This window comes from Triturus cristatus, chromosome 6, assembly GCF_964204655.1.
Source record: "Triturus cristatus chromosome 6, aTriCri1.1, whole genome shotgun sequence".
NCBI classification, from domain to species: Eukaryota; Metazoa; Chordata; class Amphibia; order Caudata; family Salamandridae; genus Triturus; species Triturus cristatus.
In genome coordinates this window covers 17,927,613-17,946,556 of record NC_140589.1, presented here as the reverse complement: position 1 = coordinate 17,946,556, position 18,944 = coordinate 17,927,613, and the positions used below count along the sequence as shown (strand labels likewise).

At 49.8% G+C, this 18,944-nt stretch overlaps 1 protein-coding gene across 3 annotated transcripts in view; it reads right to left on the bottom strand.

The window, feature by feature from the left end:
* LOC146813651 (phosphofurin acidic cluster sorting protein 2-like) overlaps positions 1-18,678 on the bottom strand; it is a 1,059,532-nt gene extending 1,040,854 nt beyond the window's left edge. For all 3 annotated transcript variants that reach the window (XM_085610139.1, XM_085610140.1, XM_085610141.1), the window contains exon 1: positions 18,493-18,678. In XM_085610139.1, coding sequence (XP_085466265.1) covers positions 18,493-18,632 — 140 coding nt within the window. In that variant the 5' untranslated portion in view covers positions 18,633-18,678. The remainder of the gene's footprint in view (positions 1-18,492) is intronic.
* Between the last annotated feature and the right edge of the window lie 266 nt (positions 18,679-18,944).

The window sequence follows — 18,944 nt, the reverse complement described above, 5'->3', positions numbered from 1 at the left end:
GGTGGGAGCAAGAGGTAGACTGAGACACTGCCTGGGATACCTGCAAGATATTACAAGGCTTCTGTAGAAATCTGTGTGGATTGCATCGTGTAAATCACAGACTCCGTCTCAACACACAGAGTCAGTCTCTCATCCTTTGTAGGCCTCTAAAAGTCAATGTTAAGTTGGCTGTCCATTAGTTCCGACAAAAACACTTTTAAAACTCTAGGAAATCTGTTTCTTCTTCTGAATACTACACGCCTGTTCAACTCCAAGACGTGCGCAAGTGTTTCACCCTCCTATGTGTGCTAGACAACTGCGCCCAGAAGTGCTACTCCACATAGCTCTGCTATGTCTGGACCCCCTCCTGCGTTAAGTCTCATGCTCGTACAATGATGTGTGATCCCACAGTGTTTCCACCTCCATTGAATGTAAAGGGGTCACACACCCTGCAAACCCCACTTACACTACAAACAAGTGTTTCCCTCCGTAGACTCCAATGGAATCACCTGTAACAAACACCTGGTCTTCCCTCCTTGAATACTCAACAGGTAAGGACACTGAAGACCCATCTCACGATGAATCATTTACAATATCAACACCATCCCTGGTGGCTTCTGGGCGTAAACCCACCCGGTAACAAACACTTGTCTTCCCTCCTTGGACACTCAACAGGTTATGAGGTAGGGACACCGAAAAACCACCTCAGTATGAATCATTTACAATATCAACAACAGCCCTGGTGGCGTCTGGGTGTAAACCTACCCAGTAACAAACACCTGGTATTCCCTCCTGGGACACTCAACTGGTTACAAGGTAAGGACACCGAAGAACCATCTCACGATGAATAATTTACAATATCAACAACAGCCCTGGTGGCGTCTGGGTGTAAACCTACCCAGTAACAAACACCTGGTATTCCCTCCTGGGACACTCAACTAGTTACAAGGTAAGGACACCGAAGAACCATCTCACGATCAATAATTTACAATATCAACAACATCCCTGGTGGCTTCTGGGCGTAAATCTACCCGGTAACAAACACCTGGTCTTCCCTCATGGGACCATCAACTTGTTATGAGGTAGGGACACTGATGAACCATCTCACGATGAATAATTTACAATATCGACAACATCCCTAGTGGCGTCTGGGCGTAAAGTGTGCTGGCAAGGACCACCACCAGGGTGACCCCGACCCAGCCTGTGCCAAGTGACTTGTTTATGAAGGTTTGGGGACACTGACTGGAACACACAAGGGTCTCTTGTCCAACATTTCAGCGTCTCTACATCATGGATTCATCAATTTCTGTGGCATTAAAGACCACTCCCTAGATACGGTGGACACTTTGCTGTGAAGACGTAAGGCACACGTTTTTAAGGAGAGTGGGTGAATGGTAACTTTCAGGCTTAAAACCCAGTAGTTCACCTATACAGTGCCTTGCTGTAGCTCGGTGAACTTCGTAGCGCTGCCAGCACCTGGACATTCTTGCAGAATCCTGGGCAGAAATACGGCTTACCACCACCAGAGGCCAGGCAAGGCGTAGCCCTCTACCAGAGCTGAACACGATGATTCCCCACAATACTCTGGGGCCAGTGGGCACTCGTCTGTCCCCGGGTCCTGCTTGCAGTGGGAGACAATAGCGCCTGGAAGTCTTGAGAGGTGCGTAGCTGTGAGGGCCCAACTATTCAAGTTAGAACTCTGGGAAAGTTTTGAGCCAGTTTACCTTCCCATTGCACCTGCCTCCAAGAAGGACAACCCCCTGCCCTGTGGTGGGCTTGGGCATCTGTACCACACAGAGACATAGACGGCCAGGGTGGGTCCCGCCGAGCCAGCTTCACCTGGGCATGAAGGGCCACCCCTAGACTAAAGTGCTAAGACACACACTGAACACCATACCACACAGAGAGCTAGAGGGCAGGGTAGGTGACCTCTACCCAGCCTCATCTGCCCTTCCGGTTGCACAGTCCGGATGTCTGTGCACCCACAGTTACAGACCCCCCCCCCCCACACCACCACCCCACCCGAGTGCGAAGGGAGAAGCCCCAAAGAATGACTTCTAATGATCACTGACACTGTAAGTGGAGCAGTAGTAACATTTATTGCAGGAGAGAACAGGCAGGTACAACCTTCCTCCGGCTTCACACTCCGCAACTGTTCCTGCCCTCCCAACATTCTGGAACCTGTGGCATCCAGTCACCGAGGAGTTGATAAATAGGATACAACATTTTCCCTCTTTACAAAACACAAACAATACTTAACAAAAGCCTAATAACGTAGGAATCACAGTCTTGAACAACTAGGCAACAAGAGCAATGACTCGAATTCCAACATGGGGCATGCAACACAATATGGACCTTTAGAAAAACAATATATAGATAAAACGATATATTGTTGGTACTACCAAAAAAATACAAAGTAATAGCAGGTACCTACACCACCACTCCCTCTTCTGGAAAAAATATATAAAACTACACATGACAAAATCCTGGAAATTCTTGGGCAGAACAATTTGCCTACCCTTACTGTGGCTGAGGCCCTCCACTCTGACCAGAGGAACCACTAGTGGAGGCGTCTACCCCTGGTAAATGTTGGTCAGAATTGCCCTGCAAAGATGATGAAGAGGATGCACTATTCCACGTGTTTGTGACTTCATCCCACATCCAATCGGTGGGAAAACTGGAATCACAACCACAAACTCTCTACCAATCCATGATTATGTTGCATCTGGCCATTCTACCATAATGCCATACCTTTCCATCGCTCAATTTAGCAGATTTAGGATACACTTCAGTTACCTGCAAGGGCTTAAAAAATGTGCTTTCCCCTTTCTTGGTTTTGCACCCTAACTTCACTCTCACCCAATCACCTTTGTTAAGATACACATACTTAGTGCCATGTTTTTGATTGTAATGTAGTTTATAAACCTCCTCCATTTACCTTAGATTGGCTCTTACAACAGTAGGAGACCATTTGCTGCAAATCTTCCTATGATTCCAGGCTACATTATCCTTGGTGAAGGGCTTCCTACCTCTTAGAATCCTAAATGGACTATAACCAGTCCCCGTAGGTGTTATTCTGAAAGCCCAGATGGTTTTTAAGAGTTCCTTCCACCAATTTCTGCCAACACCAATGGAAGCATGAATGATACCCATCACCACCCTGCTAAGTCGTTCTACAACACCACTGCCGGCAGGATGATAGACAGGCGTTTTCCTACCAATAATGCCATTCCAAGTTAGGATGTTGTTAAACATGTCAGAGCAAAACTGAGGGTCATTGTCGCTTAGGATAAACTTGGGAATTCCTTCTCTCAAAAACATCTTCTCCAATCAATGACAGTTCTGCTATCTACAGTGTCCACCACATCTACCTCTGGCCACTTAAAAAAAAAAAATCGATTACTACAAGCAGATGCTTGGGATTACCATTGCCATCCAAAATGGGACCTTAAAGGTCAATACTTAGATCCTCCCAAGGTCCATTAGGAATCGTTCTATCACCTAAGGATGATCTGAGCAACAACTGAGTCTTGACCGAATTAGCAATAACCATAAAGGACCTAACTACATCCTCAATTTCTTTGTCCATACCAAGCCACCAGTACAAAAGTTTCACCTTAACTTAACAATTCCTAAATGTCCTCCATGGTTGATATCAAGTATTCTGGCCCTCAATCCACAAGGCATAACTACTCTGGCTCCTCTTAAAACATGGTTGGAATCCGCGACTGCTGACTCCTCTCTGGCCTCCCACAAACTAGTGTCACCTACTGCAGCTCCTTCCTTGAGTACTATTTTGTGTACAAAGCTGTTCATCTTCCCTACTTTGCCAGCGAATGCCCTAGGGAATTTCTTCTTCAAGGTTTTCACCAATGATTGGTCCTGGTCATTTAACGACAATATTTGATCTCTCTTATTGGGATTCAGCATGATACCTAGAGCTCCTTGAGCCCTCCGCCCCAAAACTGAAGGGCCAATCTCAGCGATATATGGCTTCCCATTGGCAGTCCTATTCTTAAATTAAAAAAATACCTCTACAAATCGTACCATGGGAATTTCCTCACCCATAAATGTAACAGGATGGATGTCTATAGGTCTTAACTGTTTATTTAATACACCTGACAATTTGTCCTCCCATACCATCCATTGAATAATGCTGTATGGGACCCAGAATCCGCATGAATTTGAAATTGCACTCCTTTGATAGTTATGTCACATCAGGGTTTCATTATGAAGCTTGCACCAACACCTAAGACAACATCATCAAAACATCCCTCCTCCTCAATACCATCCTCACTCAAAGAATAAGTGTCCCTATTGTTTTCCACACAAGTTTCACATACATACATCACATATCTCTTTCCATCCCTGTTTAACTTTCTCCTGCATACTTTGGCGAAATGACCCATTATCCCTCAATAAGCACATTTAGATTTCCAGACAGGATAATTCTTATCTCTAGCAAAATGACTCTTGTTGCCACATTTAAAACATGTAGGGCTCTTCACATCTTGAACTACTTTCCTATTATTCAACTCCTTGAAATGTGGCCTATCTCCCTTCTTGCTTTCACTTTTAGGAAAGGTAGAAACCTTCCCCACAACTTCTCCATAATTTTTAAGAACCTCTTTGGCACACCTTTTGGACATTTCTGCTTTTTTAATTAAAGCAGTGGCTTCTGCTAAAGGAGCGTCACCACATAGTTTTTCTTGGATCCCAGAACTCCTAGAATGCCTAACCAACTGGTCCCTTATAAAGTCATCATGTAGTGGACCAAATTGGGCCAACTTCAAGGCAGCCAACGTAATCCTCTACACTTTCAGTGCTTGCCTGCTTCCTGTGGAAGAATGAGTATGTGTCTATGGCAACACAAACCGTGGGGTGATAATGAGCATCTAAGTCTTCTAATGCTCCTAAAAAAACGTTGCTGCTTCCACTGGGTCTAACTTTCTCTTCCATTTGATTAAAAACGCGAAGACCCTCCGGCCCCAAACTATGTAACAACATCTTCTTCTTCCTGAAGGCTGAAAACTCATCCTTTTTTTCTCCTTCAAGAGCAGAAATGTGATTTTAAAAATAATCCTTCCACACAGGCCACTTTAAATTTGGTTCGTCCGGGTGAGCCAGAAAAGGAACAGGTGGAGTAAGCCCATAATTCTGTAAACTCATGTTGCCTCAGTGTTTACTTAAAGTTTTGAAGGTAAGAAAAGGTAAAGATATGCAAGAAACTTCAAATAAAATTGCCCGCAATATGTGGACTTACGCACTTGCTACGTGTACACTGATACTTCTTGTACTGCTGGTGTGCTTATCACCGAATATGCACAGGTGAAGCGTACTTCAGGTAACACGTTAATTTCTTGGAGAACACACTACTTCTGTGGTGTGCGCATCACTGTGAAATCTGATCAAAATTGACATGCAGCGTGACTTGAACATGAGCAGGTTAAGGTCGCAGGACGTACCAAGCACTCGTAATCTAAGAACCTGGTGTCCACATCACCGATATTGGAGGTGACGCGCTCACTGCCTGGTGTGCGCACACTGAAGAAAATACACAAAATGGCGACAAGCAACATCTCAAATCTATGACGTACGCACGTGTGAGGTCATGAGTCACTTCAATGCGTTGCTCGGTAACCACCAACAGGTGTGCCTAGGCAACACTCAGCCTTCAAGCTTTCCACACCACATATGCAGGTTGCACAAGCTTACAACGGCTCGCGCTGACACCAACCGCCTAGTAGCTGGGGCCGGCCCAATTTAATCGGCCTGGAAAGGTCCTGGATCCACTGCAACGGTTCCACAGAAGTGTCTTGGCATTCCACACCTTCTCTCCTCGCATGAGGAAACAGCAGGAAGGTGCAGCTGGCTAGTCAACGCGCGTCTGAAGATCTTCCTTGCTCATCCCACTTTGTAATGACCACTGACACGGTAAGGGAAGCAGTAGTAACATTTATTGCAGGAGAGAACAGGCAGGTACAACCTTCCTCCGGCATCACACTACGCAACTGCCCCTGCCCTCCCAACATCCAGTCACCAAGAAGTTGATAACTAGGATACCACATGAATCTTTCCAAGTGCACTCTGTGGGCAGACCTCGGACACTATGAACTTCAGACCCTGCCCAGTGCTCCCCAGGAGAGTATCGGGTGGGAGTCACCCCGCTGCCTTCAAGACGTCGATCCAACCACCCCTCAGGCCAAGCCTCCACAACAGCCACCGGTGGGAGAACGGTGCCCATGAGATACCCCGCTGCCTCCAAGACACCGGTCCAAACACCCCCGGGCCGGTCTAGGGCTCTACAGCAGCTACCCGCGTGAGAATGGTATCTATGAGATATCCCGCTGCCTCCAAGACGCCAGTGCAACCACCCCGAGGCCAGGTCTCCACAGCAGCCACCAGTGGGAGTGCGGTGTCCATGAGATACCCCTCTGCCTCCAAGATGCAGGTGTAACCACCCCTCAGGCCAGGTCCCCTCAGCAGCTACCCGTGGGAGCACGGTGTCCATGAGATACCCCTCTGCCTCCAAGATGCCAATCCAACCACCCCCAAGCCAGTCTAGCCCACCACAGCAGCCACCTTTGTGGCATCCTGCTAACAGGTCCCCGGTCAGCAGGAGTCCAGAAGCACACAGAGCTGGACAGCCTAGAGCACTACAGGCCACATGAGAGAAGAGCTGTGCCACGCAAGTACCGCAGACACCCCAAGAGACCCAACACACACTGAGGGGTTACATCTCATTCTTCATGGATGGGAAATAACGTAGGAGGGGTTCAACCCTAGCAGAACTATGTGCAGTAACAGGTTTGAGAGGGAGGAACGTGAGTGTGTCACATAGTCTAGGCAGGCTCTCCATGTAACATGGTCGTGGATCTGTGATCCCGGCATTGCAGCTAGGTTTGTACTACACACATCCTCACATATGTTCTTGGACTCCCACCCCCATGCAGGGCTCTGAGTGCGTCACATAGTCTAAGCATGCTCTCCATGTACCATGGTCATGGATGTGCGATCCCCGGCATTGGAGCTAGGTTTGTACTACACACATCCTCACATATGTTCTAGGACTCCCCCCCCCCCCCCCCCCCTCTATGCAGGGCTCTGAGTGCGTCACATAGTCTAGGCATGCTCTCTATGTACCATGGCCATGGATGTGCGATCCCTGGCCTTGCAGCTAGGTTTGTACTGCACACATCCTCACGTATGTTTTAGGACTGCCCCCCCCCCCCCCCCCCCCATGCAGGGCTCCGAGCGCCTCACATAGTCTAACCAGGCTCTCCATGTACCATGGTCATGGATGCGGGATACCTCCCTTGCAGCTAGGTTTGTACTACACACATCCTCACATATGTTTTAGGACAGCCCCCCCCCCCCCCCCAATGCAGGGCTCTCCTGCTCGAAGCAGGCAGGGCCCAGAAGGGAAGCGGAGCAGAACTGAAGCTGTGCCAGTCCTCTTCTCAGCTCTGGTAATAACCGGGCACCGCATCAAGGACAGACGGAGACCCTGCTTGTTAACATGGTTGGACCGGTCCCAGCCTCACACACCACATGGGGTTCGAGGAGCATGCTTTTCTAACCAGTACCAGTGTGGGTTCAAAGGTGTTCGGCTGTACATAAGATATGCACGGTCTGTGGCACTCACCTGTGGTGCACAAGGTGCAGACCATCCCATTAAGCTGCATGCACTGATCTTAGCTGGTGGACCAACGCTGTGCCCCACTGCCCTCCAGCTAGAGTGGCAGATGCCCACCACGGAGGCTTGCACACTGCTGAGAGGCCGCCTGCCTACCACCCACTCTGTTTACTTCTAGGCCACCATCTGCTCACAGGCTCCACAGAGCAACAGGCAGTATGGTGTGAGGGCTCCAGCTACAATCAAGTTCAGGCACGTGATACTATGAAGCAGGTGCCCCAGATATCATGAAATTAGGACTCCAAATATCAAGACGTTAGAGCCCAAGATACTATTAAATTAGAGCCCCAAATATCATGAAGTTAGGGCCCCAGATACTATGATTTTAGGGCCACAGGCACTATGAAGTGAGGGTCCCAGATACTATGAAATTAGGTCCTCAGACACTATGAAGTTAGGGTTCGAGATACTATGGAGCTGGGACACCAGATATCATGGGGATACAAGGTGCAGGATACTATGAACTTAAGACCACAGACACTATGAACTCAGGGCCCAAGATACTATGAAATTAGGACTCGAGATACTATGGGGCTGGGGCCCCAGATACCATGAAGATCGTGCCATTAAACATCATGAAGTTAGAGCCCAAGATACTATGAAATTGGGGCCCCACGTATCATAAGTTAGAGCCTGAGATACTATGAATTTGGGGCCCCAGATATCATGAAGTGAGGGCCCAGGATACTATGAAGTCGGGGTGCCAGATCTCATGGTTAGGGCCCAAGTTACTATGAAATTAGGGCCCCAGATACTGTGAATTTAGGGCCCCAAACACTATGAAGTGAGGACCCCAAAAACTATAAAATTAGGGCCCCGGACACTATGAAGTTAGGGCTTGAGATACTATGAAGCTGGGGCCTCAGATATCATGAAGTTGGGGCCCGAGATAATATGAAGCTGGGGTCCAAAATATCATGAAGTTAGGGCCGAGATACTGTGACGTTGGGGCCCTAGCTATCATGATATTAGGGCTCTAGATATTATTAAATTAGGGCATCAGATATCATGACGTCAGTGCCCAAATTACTATGAAGTTGGGGCCCCAGATACCATGATGTCAGGGCGCGAGAGAATATAAAGTTGTGGCCCTAGATATCATGATGGCAGGGCCTGAGATACTATCAAGTTGGGGGCCTAGCTATCATGATGTAAAGGCCCGAGATACTGTGAAGTTGTGGCCCTAGATATCATGATGGCAGGGCCTGAGACACTATGAAGTTGGGTCCCTAGATATCATGATGTAAGGGCCCAAGATACTATGAAGTTGGGGCCCTAGATATCATGATGTCAGGGCCCGAGATACTATGAAGTTGGGGCCCTAGATATCATGTTGTCAGGGCCCAAGATACTGTGAAGTTGAAGCCCCCGATATCATGAAGTCGGGGCCCGAGATACCTTGAAGTTGGTGCTCTAGATGTCATGATGTAAGGACCTATTATACTATGAAATTGGGGCCCTGGATACCATGATGTTCTGGGTCGAGATGTTTTGAATCTGGGGACCCCGATTTCATGTTAGGGCCCGAGGTACTATGAAGTTGGGGCCCCCGATATGATGATGTCAGGACCCGAGATACTGTGAAGTTGTGGCACCCGATTTCATAATGTGAGGGCCCGAGATAATATGAAGTTGGGGCCCCTGAAATCATGATGTTAGGGCCTGAGATATTGTGAAGTTGGGGCCCCCGATGTGATAATGTCAGGACCTGAGATAATATGAAGTTTGGGCCCCCGATATCATAATGTCAGGGCCCGAACAACTGTGAAGTTGGGGTCCCCGATATCATGTTAGAGTCCGACATACTGTGAAGCTGGGGCTCCCAATATCAGAATGTTAGGTCCCGAGATACTGTGAAGTTGGAGCCCTAGATATCATGAATTTAGGACCCAAGATACTATGAAGTTGGTCCCCCAGATATCATGATGTCAGGACCAGAGATACTATGAAGTTGAGGCCCCCAATATCATGATGTCAGGACCCCAGATACTATAAAGTTGGGCCCCCAGATATCATGAATTTAGAGAGGGGCGGTGGAGTCAGGGAGAGGGGCGGTGGAGTCAGGGAGAGGGGCGGTGGAGTCAGGGAGAGGGGCGGTGGAGTCAGGGAGAGGGGCGGTAAAGTCAGGGAGAGGGGCGGTAAAGTCAGGGAGAGGGGCGGTAAAGTCGGGGAGAGGGGCGGTGGAGTCAGGGAGAGGGGCGGTGGAGTCGGGGAGAGGGGCGGTGGAGTCAGGGAGAGGGGCGGTGGAGTCAGGGAGAGGGGCGGTGGAGTCAGGGAGAGGGGCGGTGGAGTCAGGGAGAGGGGCGGTGGAGTCAGGGAGAGGGGCGGTGGTGGGAGAGGGGCGGTGGAGTCAGGGAGAGGGGCGGTGGAGTCAGGGAGAGGGGCGGTGGAGTCAGGGAGAGGGGCGGTGGAGTCGGGGAGAGGGGCGGTGGAGTCGGGGAGAGGGGCGGTGGAGTCAGGGAGAGGGGCGGTGGAGTCAGGGAGAGGGGCGGTGGAGTCAGGGAGAGGGGCGGTGGAGTCAAAGATGTGGCTCAAAAGAAGTAACTATTCAGTAACTATTTTGCTTTCTTTACTGTCAGGAAACTGCATATAAAATAAACGCGCGCACCTTAAATAAACATAAATGCAAGTTAAACTAATCCACCGAAAACATTCTCTTTTACATATTGAAGTCAGCTAGCTAATGCGATCAGTGCAGATGTGTGTGCCCCACCAGAACGTCACAGAAGTGAATCCTGGCATAGCAGGGAGTGGTAGCCTGTGTATTTATAGGGCTACGAAGTCCCATCCTTAGGTAAAAAGCACTGTGTAAATGTAAATCATCAGTTATACGAAAGCGCACACAAGGCCAGCTTTAGCACTGATGGCGCCCGGTGCGACAATCTCTTTCTGTGCACCCCCTCTTCCCAATGACCTCCTTCTCGAGGGTCTGACTACGTCAGAAAATAGGCCCGGGCACAGAAATAGAAGTGGACCCCATTCTAAAAGTAGCTAGCTAAGAAAGTGGCCCATGTTTGCAGGTTGGTGCAGTTTTTGAACTTGCGAAGAAGAGATGTTGTAAAGTGTCTTGCAGGGTTTGGAGATCGCATTGATTTGAGCTTGCTGCAGGCAATGCTTGTTTAAATAGCAGGGAAACCAACAGTGAAACCTGATCCAGCAGACCAAGAAACAGGCCCAGAAACATGCAAAACACCAGGCCACACACTGTCCTGTCAGACCAGCCCCTTGGAGACTAGCCGATCGCCCTATAGGCCCGCACGGCCCTGTTCTTCTCTATGGAATCCCTCACTAACACCTTCAACAGTGCCCCTCTTCTCTCCATAGCCGCTCTCTCACATGCATTTCATTTGTTTTATAGCGCTACTCATCCCAGTGTAGGGTGTCAGAGCACTTTACATCACACAGAATCACCTTCAAGCTCCACACACATGCTTACAAAGCTCTCCATGACACAGGACCTCAACTTCCACACAGCCGCCAGACAACTCCGCTCCGCCCAACTCGTCCTGGCTTCCTTCCCATGGATCCACAAGACCAGAACCGGAGGAAGATCCTTCGTCTACCTCGCCACCAAGACCTGGAACACTATGCCCCTCCACCTCAGGCAATCTGCGTCATTGACACAGTTCAGGAAGGAGCTCAGGACCTGGCTCTTCAGCTGCACCTCCACACCCAGATGGACCAGCAGCGCCACTTACCCCCCCTCCTGACCCCCCCCAGTGCCTTGAGACCCTCACGGGTGAGCAGTCGCGCTATACAAACACCTGATTGATTGACACACACAATATACAAAGACAATGAATCATACGTGTGTAATTTAGTCTATAGGAAATGTTACATAAAACAATGAGGATTACAAGGTGTAGGAATCACATGTCAGCCATACTAGCAGCAAATATATTTTAAGATTGTTTAGTCTGGAGAAGCACAAACTCAGGATTTAAAACGTACCACCGTGGGCGGAGTTGCCTTTAATAAGAATGTATTTCTACCCCAAAAAACCCTTTCTAGCAACATTAGGATAATGAAAGACTGGGAAAAATCATGACTCTCTAACCTATACCTTGCAGTTTGCTTGCAGCTCTTTGATGACAGTTCGTAGGTCACTGTGCTAAATTATGATTTTAACTTATGAACTGCAGGTAACAAAAGGATCTCTGTGAAAAGCAGTAACCCACTGAACTATCAACATAAAGCACAGTTCTGTTATCAGTATCCTAGATGCTCTTTGCAGCAGGCACATTAACCCTGTGAGCTACTTTATGATGAGTCAAAACTGCCACCAGATAAAACTCGATCTCTCTCCAGCAGGAACATTAATCACCAGAGTTAGATTGACATTTTTACTGTTGCCTGTAAACTGCTGGACACACAAAGAACTCTACAGCAGATGCCTTTAAACCTATAAGTTATTTGTGAACACAGCGCCCAGAGTTCATGGTCAGGTATGACTGCGCCGGTTGCACCGCCCTAAAGCCATCCCAGCATGCACAGGGAAACAAAGAGGTGAACAGTTGTGTGGCTCAGGCAGACTTAGAATGGAAACAGAAGGGTTTTTAGGAACTTGCAAACCCTTGAATGATTCATTACGTATAGCAAATAGGGGGTTGGTTCCAAGCGTGTGCGACGATCATATAATATACAATTATATGTATACATTTTAGTAATAAGTACATAGAATATACCTACAGCATTTGTTCATTAAAAGGATGCACTCCAGTAATCCACTGGTAACACCCTTACATTACCGCTCAATAGGAATACACCTTTGTCGGGTGGAGCTTCAACTGACTCCATTAGTTGAGACCCATACGACCTCCCAACCAGCCTTTAACCCACAGCACAGGGTCGAGCGATTGAAGGGCCAACTAAACTCAGGGCCACTGAAAATCGTGTGGCATGGTTGACTAAATTATGCAACAAGAAAAGGCAAATTATACAGCGCAATGTAGTACATTTTGTGATAGTATTTCATTGTCATTTTTACAATTGTTAACATTATGAGCACAGATTTCATCTCATTAGTACCGGTTTAGCACCAAAATACATCAAAAAGCAACAGAAACGTGGCCAGTTAACCTTTGCAAAGGGCCTTTTAATAAGCTGAAACACGTCACCATGATTTTAATAACTTTGGACCCTTTGAGCTAGAAACTATGTTTGTTCAAATCTACAGCTGATGCAGCAGATAACGGATTCTGTCGCAAATAAGACAAATCCATAATTATGCAGAAAACACAGTGGCCAAAAAAATCGCATAATTCTAGTGGTCTTGAATAAACCCCAGTTGTGACTGTTTTACTATCCTTCCTTGCTAGCATGAGGCCCCGGTGCTGTGACAGTGCCGCCTTGGGCCGCGGAGCATCGGCCCACAGGAAGGTCAAATGGAATCCGAGGAGACACCATAGTTGGGGAATCAGAGAGATGACACTGACGGGGATGGAGCAAAATGGGAGCTCATGTTTGTAACAAAGGGCAAAAAGAAGAGCGCACTTTGCAAGGCAGTGGCTATCATCAGTGAGGCAGGGGCACTGGGCTCCAGGGGCCCAGTGGATCACAACTACCACTGCCTTTGTCTAAAAAGGTCAAAAGGATATGGGAGTTCTTTTTTCTTGGGAGAATTAGGCCGAGCGCACATTTGCTGCAAAAAGGGGGGCGAGGCATGGGAGCTCATTTCTTTCTAAAATGCAAGAAATGCGGCCCGAGGGTGAGAGCTGCCAACCTTATACCTGGGGGTTCAAGACCAGGCAGCAGCTGAACATTCTGTGACTCTGGGCAAATCACTCAATCGCACAGTGCCTCAAAAAAATGAATCTGACCTTATGGGATGTATCAGGTCTGGTGGCTCAGTGGACTAATGCATGCACTGCTGAGGCCTGTGTTCGACCTCATGGCGGGTCCACTCAGCCTTTCATCCATATGAGGTAGATAAAATGAGTACCATTGAGTTGGGTAACAATAAGCATCTGTTATTCTGCGCCACGAGACCTCTGGGTGAATGTGCGCTTTACAAGTACACATGTTATGTTAATCAGGTGCTCATGTAAAGCGCTCCAATGCCCTTGGCGGAGTCAGCACTATATAAAACTTCAAAAATCAAAAGGGACAGAGAGCCTGTTTTACGATTAGAGTGTTTAAAGGGCATAGTGTGGAGGGGTGCGGGAGACAGAGTGCTACTCGGGCTGCAGCTATCATTGGGGCCGAAGTGGGAGGGGCTCACAACACCCACATTATGGGGAACACCGTTTTTGGTCAATTTCTGTTTGTGTTTGATGAATTTGTCCTATTGTAAATCTCACATTTACTGTAGATCACGAGCTACAGAATTCGCATCCATGAAACTATTTGAAAAGCTCCACCCCTGTGCTCAACCTTTCCCGCCTCAATACTTGTTATGAAGTGTTGGAGGTGTGCCCCAACATCGAAACATTTTGCTTTGGGGGCTCACAGCAGAAACGTTTGAAGCCCTCTGCTCTAGAGCACGACCACCAGTTCCACATCCCTGCACCTCGCAGAGCAGCGCTCTATCCCTCGTGTGTCACACCTCCTGGGCCAATACTTCCCTTCGTTCACACCAGACCTCTCTCTGACACACAGACGGGGACAACAGCTCATCTCTCAAAGTCAGGGCTCTCACAGAACTGCCCAGCATCCTCTCCTGCCTCCAGGAGTCTGAGGTCTCTCTCGAACAGGGCGATCCGCCCAGTGTCTCCTCTCTCCCACCCACAGATACCATCCCTCTCTCGAATCAACGAGTCCAATATTTCTTCTCTTACACGTGGGATAACATCCCTCCCTCACACACACCAGTACTACAACATTCCGCTGTCACACCAGGCCTGTGCTCAACTCGATAACCACGCCTCTCCCACAAAAGAGACGCACACACTCCACCCCCCAAAATGGAACACATATATTGCACCATAAGCCAGGACCACGGCCAGTAACACATTTTGCACACTACATATAGAAGTCATAGTTCTTTACAAGCAAACATAACTCTGTCACGTCTGCGTGAATACCGGTCAGGCACTGATGACACAGAAATGAATGAATGCAAAGCTGCGCGCGCCCAAGATTAAACTCATTTATAATTCAAACTCATCAAGTTGATGTCACGAGTACATACAACATGGATGTGCGCGGTCATGTTATCTTTTATTACTCCTCTGAAGCGGCATCCTATTTGAGTGCTATATGAAAGTAAAACGCACAGTAAAAGGTAGTTTCGCATTAAAAACAGGGTACATTTATATGCGATTTTCACACAGTTAAGAACCTATGCGAAGTGAAGACATTTCTGAAACAAATGCCAAGTTACTCTGGTTAGTACATTTAAAATGCACTCTTTTCAAAATGACTGAGTAAATAAATGCCCTGACTTATTTTGATAATGAATTGCTTTGGCATATTAAGCGGGAGTGAGGTCTATGATTGCAGCCATACCTGCGTCTCAACCATGGTGACTGCATTTGAAAGCCAAAAACCAGGATATGTCACAAACACAGAAGTAGGACTGCAATTGTGCATTCATTGAGGGACAAAAAAGAGACAATTGACCGAGCTCGTCAACACAGAAAACAGACAATGAGGCACATAGACGACACCGTTTCAAGTCTTAAATAACCTGCTTTCGCTAAGGGCTGCTAATTCTTCACTTGAAAGCATGTAAACGTGCCCCCCCTCCATCTCAACGGCGCCCCACTTCCGCTGATCCTGCATCTCAAGTGCCCTTTAATTCCACTCTCTGAAAACCAGTAGATCTGCAGAATTTTCTGAAATATGCCAGAAAACTTGGTGAGTGGAAGGGTTGCCTTGGATTACTCCCCTTCGCCCACCCTGGGCAGACGGACGAGTGTGCCAAGTTAAGGGGCGAGCCTGGCTCTTCTGCACCCAGCAGTCCATTATCTGACCTCTTTCACAACACTCAAATATCCCACACACACGAGACAGGGCCCATAGCTCCGCGCTCCGCTCTCCAAGCAATGATCCAATATCTCCCTCACCTGCATCTCAAAGACCCCCACTTCCACTGGTCCTGCCCCTCCAGGGCCCTTCACTTCCACTGATCCTTCATCTCAAGGGCCTTTCACTTCCACTGGCCCATCATCTCAAGGGCCCCTCACTTACACTGGCCCTGCATCTCAAAGGCCCATCACTTTCACTGGTCCTGCATCTCAAGGGCCCTTAACTCCCACTGTCCCTGCATCTCATGGGCCCCTCAATTACACTGGCCTTGCATCTCAAGGGCCCTTCACTTTCACTGGCCTTGCATCTCAAGGGCCCATCACTTTCACTGGCCCTGCATCTCAAGCACCCATCACTTTCACTGGTCCTGCACCTCCAGGGCCCTTCACCTCCACTGATCCTTCATCTCAAGAGCCCTTCACTTCCACTGATCCCTCATCTCAAGGGAACGTCATTCCCACTGGTCCTGCATCTCAAAGGCCCCTCACTTCCACTGGTCCTGCACCTCCAGGACACTTCTCTTCGACTGGCCCTGCACCTCAAAAGCCCTTCACTTCCACTGCCCTGCATCCCAACCCCCCCCCACCCACTGGCTCGCATCTCAAGGGCCCCCCACTTCCACTGATTCTGCATCTCAAGGGGCCCCAACTTCCTCCAGTACTGCATCTCAAGAGCCCTCACGCCCACTGGCCCTGCACCTCCAGGGCCCTTCACTTCCACTGGTCCTTCATCTTAAGGGCACTTCATTCCCACTGGTCCTGCATCTCAGAAGGCCCCTCACTTCCACCGGTCCTGCATACCAAGAGCCCTTCACTTCAACTGGCCCAGCATCTCAAGGGCCCTTCACTTCTACTGGTCCTGCTCCTCAATGGCCCTTCACTTCCACTGATCCTTCATCTCAAGGGCCCTTCACTTCCACTGATCCTTCATCTCAAGGGAACTTCATTCCCACTGATCCTGCATCTCAAAGGCCCCTCACGTACACTGGTCCTGCTCCTCAAGGGTCCCTCACTTCCACTGGTCCTGCACCTCCAGGACACTTAACTTTGACTGGCCCTACATCTCAATAGCCCTTCACGTCCAGTGCCCTGCATCCCAACACCCCCCCACTTCCACTGGCCCCGCATCTCAAGGGCCCCCCACTTCCACTGATTCTGCATCACAAGGGCCCCCAACTTCCTCTGGTTCTACATCTCAAGAGCCCCCCATTCCCACTGGACTGCACCTCCAGGGCCCTTCACTTCCACTGGTCCTTCATCTTAAGGGCACTTCATTCCTACTGGTCCTGCATCTCAAGGGCCCTTCACTTCCAATGGCCCTGCATCTCAAGGGCCCCTCACTTCCACTGGTCCTGCATCTCAAGGGCCCCTCACTTCCACTGGTCCTAAATCTCAAGGGCCTCTCACTTCCACTGGTCCTGCATCTCAAGGGCCCTTCGCTTACAGTAGTCCTGCAACTCAAGGGCACTTAACTTCCACTGGTCTTGCAACTCAAGGGCCCTTCATTTCCACTGGTCCTAAACCTCAATTGCCCAGCACCTCCAGTGGCCCTGCATCTCAAGGGCCCCTCACTTCCACTAGGTCAGCATCTCAAGAGCCCTTCACTTCCACTGCCCTGCATCCCAACAACTCCCCCCCCCAACTTCCACTGGCCCCGCATCTCAAGGACCCCCCAATTCCACTGATTATGCATCTCAAGGGCCCCCAACTTCCTCCGGTTCTGCATCTCAAAGGCCTCCCACTTCCACCGGACCTGCATCTCAAGGGCCACTCACTTCTATTGATCCTGCATCTCAAGGGCCTTTCACTTCCACTGGCCTTCCATCTCAACGGCCCTTCACTTCTACTGCTTCTGCATCTCAAGGGCATTTCATTCGCACTGGTCCTGCATCTCAAGGGCCCATAACCTCCACTGGACCTGCATCTCAAGGGCCCTTGACTTCCACTGGCCCTGCATCTCAAGGGCCCCTCACTTCCACTGGGCCTGCATCTCAAGAGCCCTTCACTTCCACTGGTCCTGCATCTCAAGGGCCCCCCACTTCACCTGGTCCTGCATCTCACGGGCCCTTTACTTCCACTGCATCTGAAGGGCACCCCACTTCCTCCTGTGCTGCATTCCAAGGGCTCTTAACTTCCACTGCCCCTGCATCTCAAAGGCCCCCTCACTTCCACTGGTCCTGTATCTCAAGAGCCCTTCACTTCCACTGGCCCTGCATCTCAAAGGCCCCTCACTTTCACTGGCCCTGGATTTCAAGGGCCCTTCACTTCCACTGGCAATGCATCTCAAGGGCCCCTCACTTTCACTGGCCCATCATCTCAAGGGCCCCTCACTTACACTGGCCCTGCATCTCAAGGGCCCTTTACTTACACTGGCCCTGCATCTCAAGGACCCTTCACTTTCACTGGCCTTGCATCTCAAGTGCCCATCACTTTCACTGGCCCTGCATCTCAAGGGCCCATCACTTCCACTGGCCCTGCATCTCAAGGGCACTTCATTCCCACTGGTCCTGCATCTCAGGGGCCTTTCACCTCCACTGGCCCTGCATCTTAAGGGCCCATCAATTTCACTGGCCCTGCATTTCAAGCCCCCCCCCCTTTCACAGGCCCTGCATCTCAAGGGCCCTTCACTCCCACTGTCCCTGCATCTCAAGGGCCCCTCACTTCCACTGGCCCCATGGGGCAGTCCCACACTCACACCTTTTGTTTCTCAGATGAGCCAAAGCCCCGCCCACCGCGGAAGCTCCGCCCACGCCCAGCAGGAGTGCACACCTTGTGCTGCCCATGACTCGGCCCACATGCCAAGCTCAGCAGCCGTAGCCACGCCCATAGTGCTAGCCCCGCCCCCAGTACCTGGGCACGCAGCTGGGCGACGAGCGGTCAATATCCCAGGCGGCGAAGAGGTTCATGGTCGGCTGTACAGGGGCGGAGGCTGTGTCACTTCCCGTGCAGGGTTCCCCGGCTGTCGCCACAGCCATGCCCGCGGGGACCATGACTGAGGCTGGCAGAGCGCGCGCAGCCACCGACGGCAAGGGCGCAGGCTTCGTTATTGGGAGCACTAGCAGGTGCCCGAGCGAGCCTGCCGCGGCCCCGCCCACTCAGCGACCGGCCAATCGTGACGCCTCAGTACAAGAGAGCCCAGCCTATGGAGAGTTGGAGCGCTGCTGCCCAGCGCCAATTATGGGCGGTCTAACGCCAGAGAAACCGTTATCTCTCTCTGATTGGTTCAGTTAAGACAGTCTGATCCGCCCACTCGTGAAGGAAGCCAATTGTCTGCGGGTGCGACGCTCCACGCTTACGAGTGC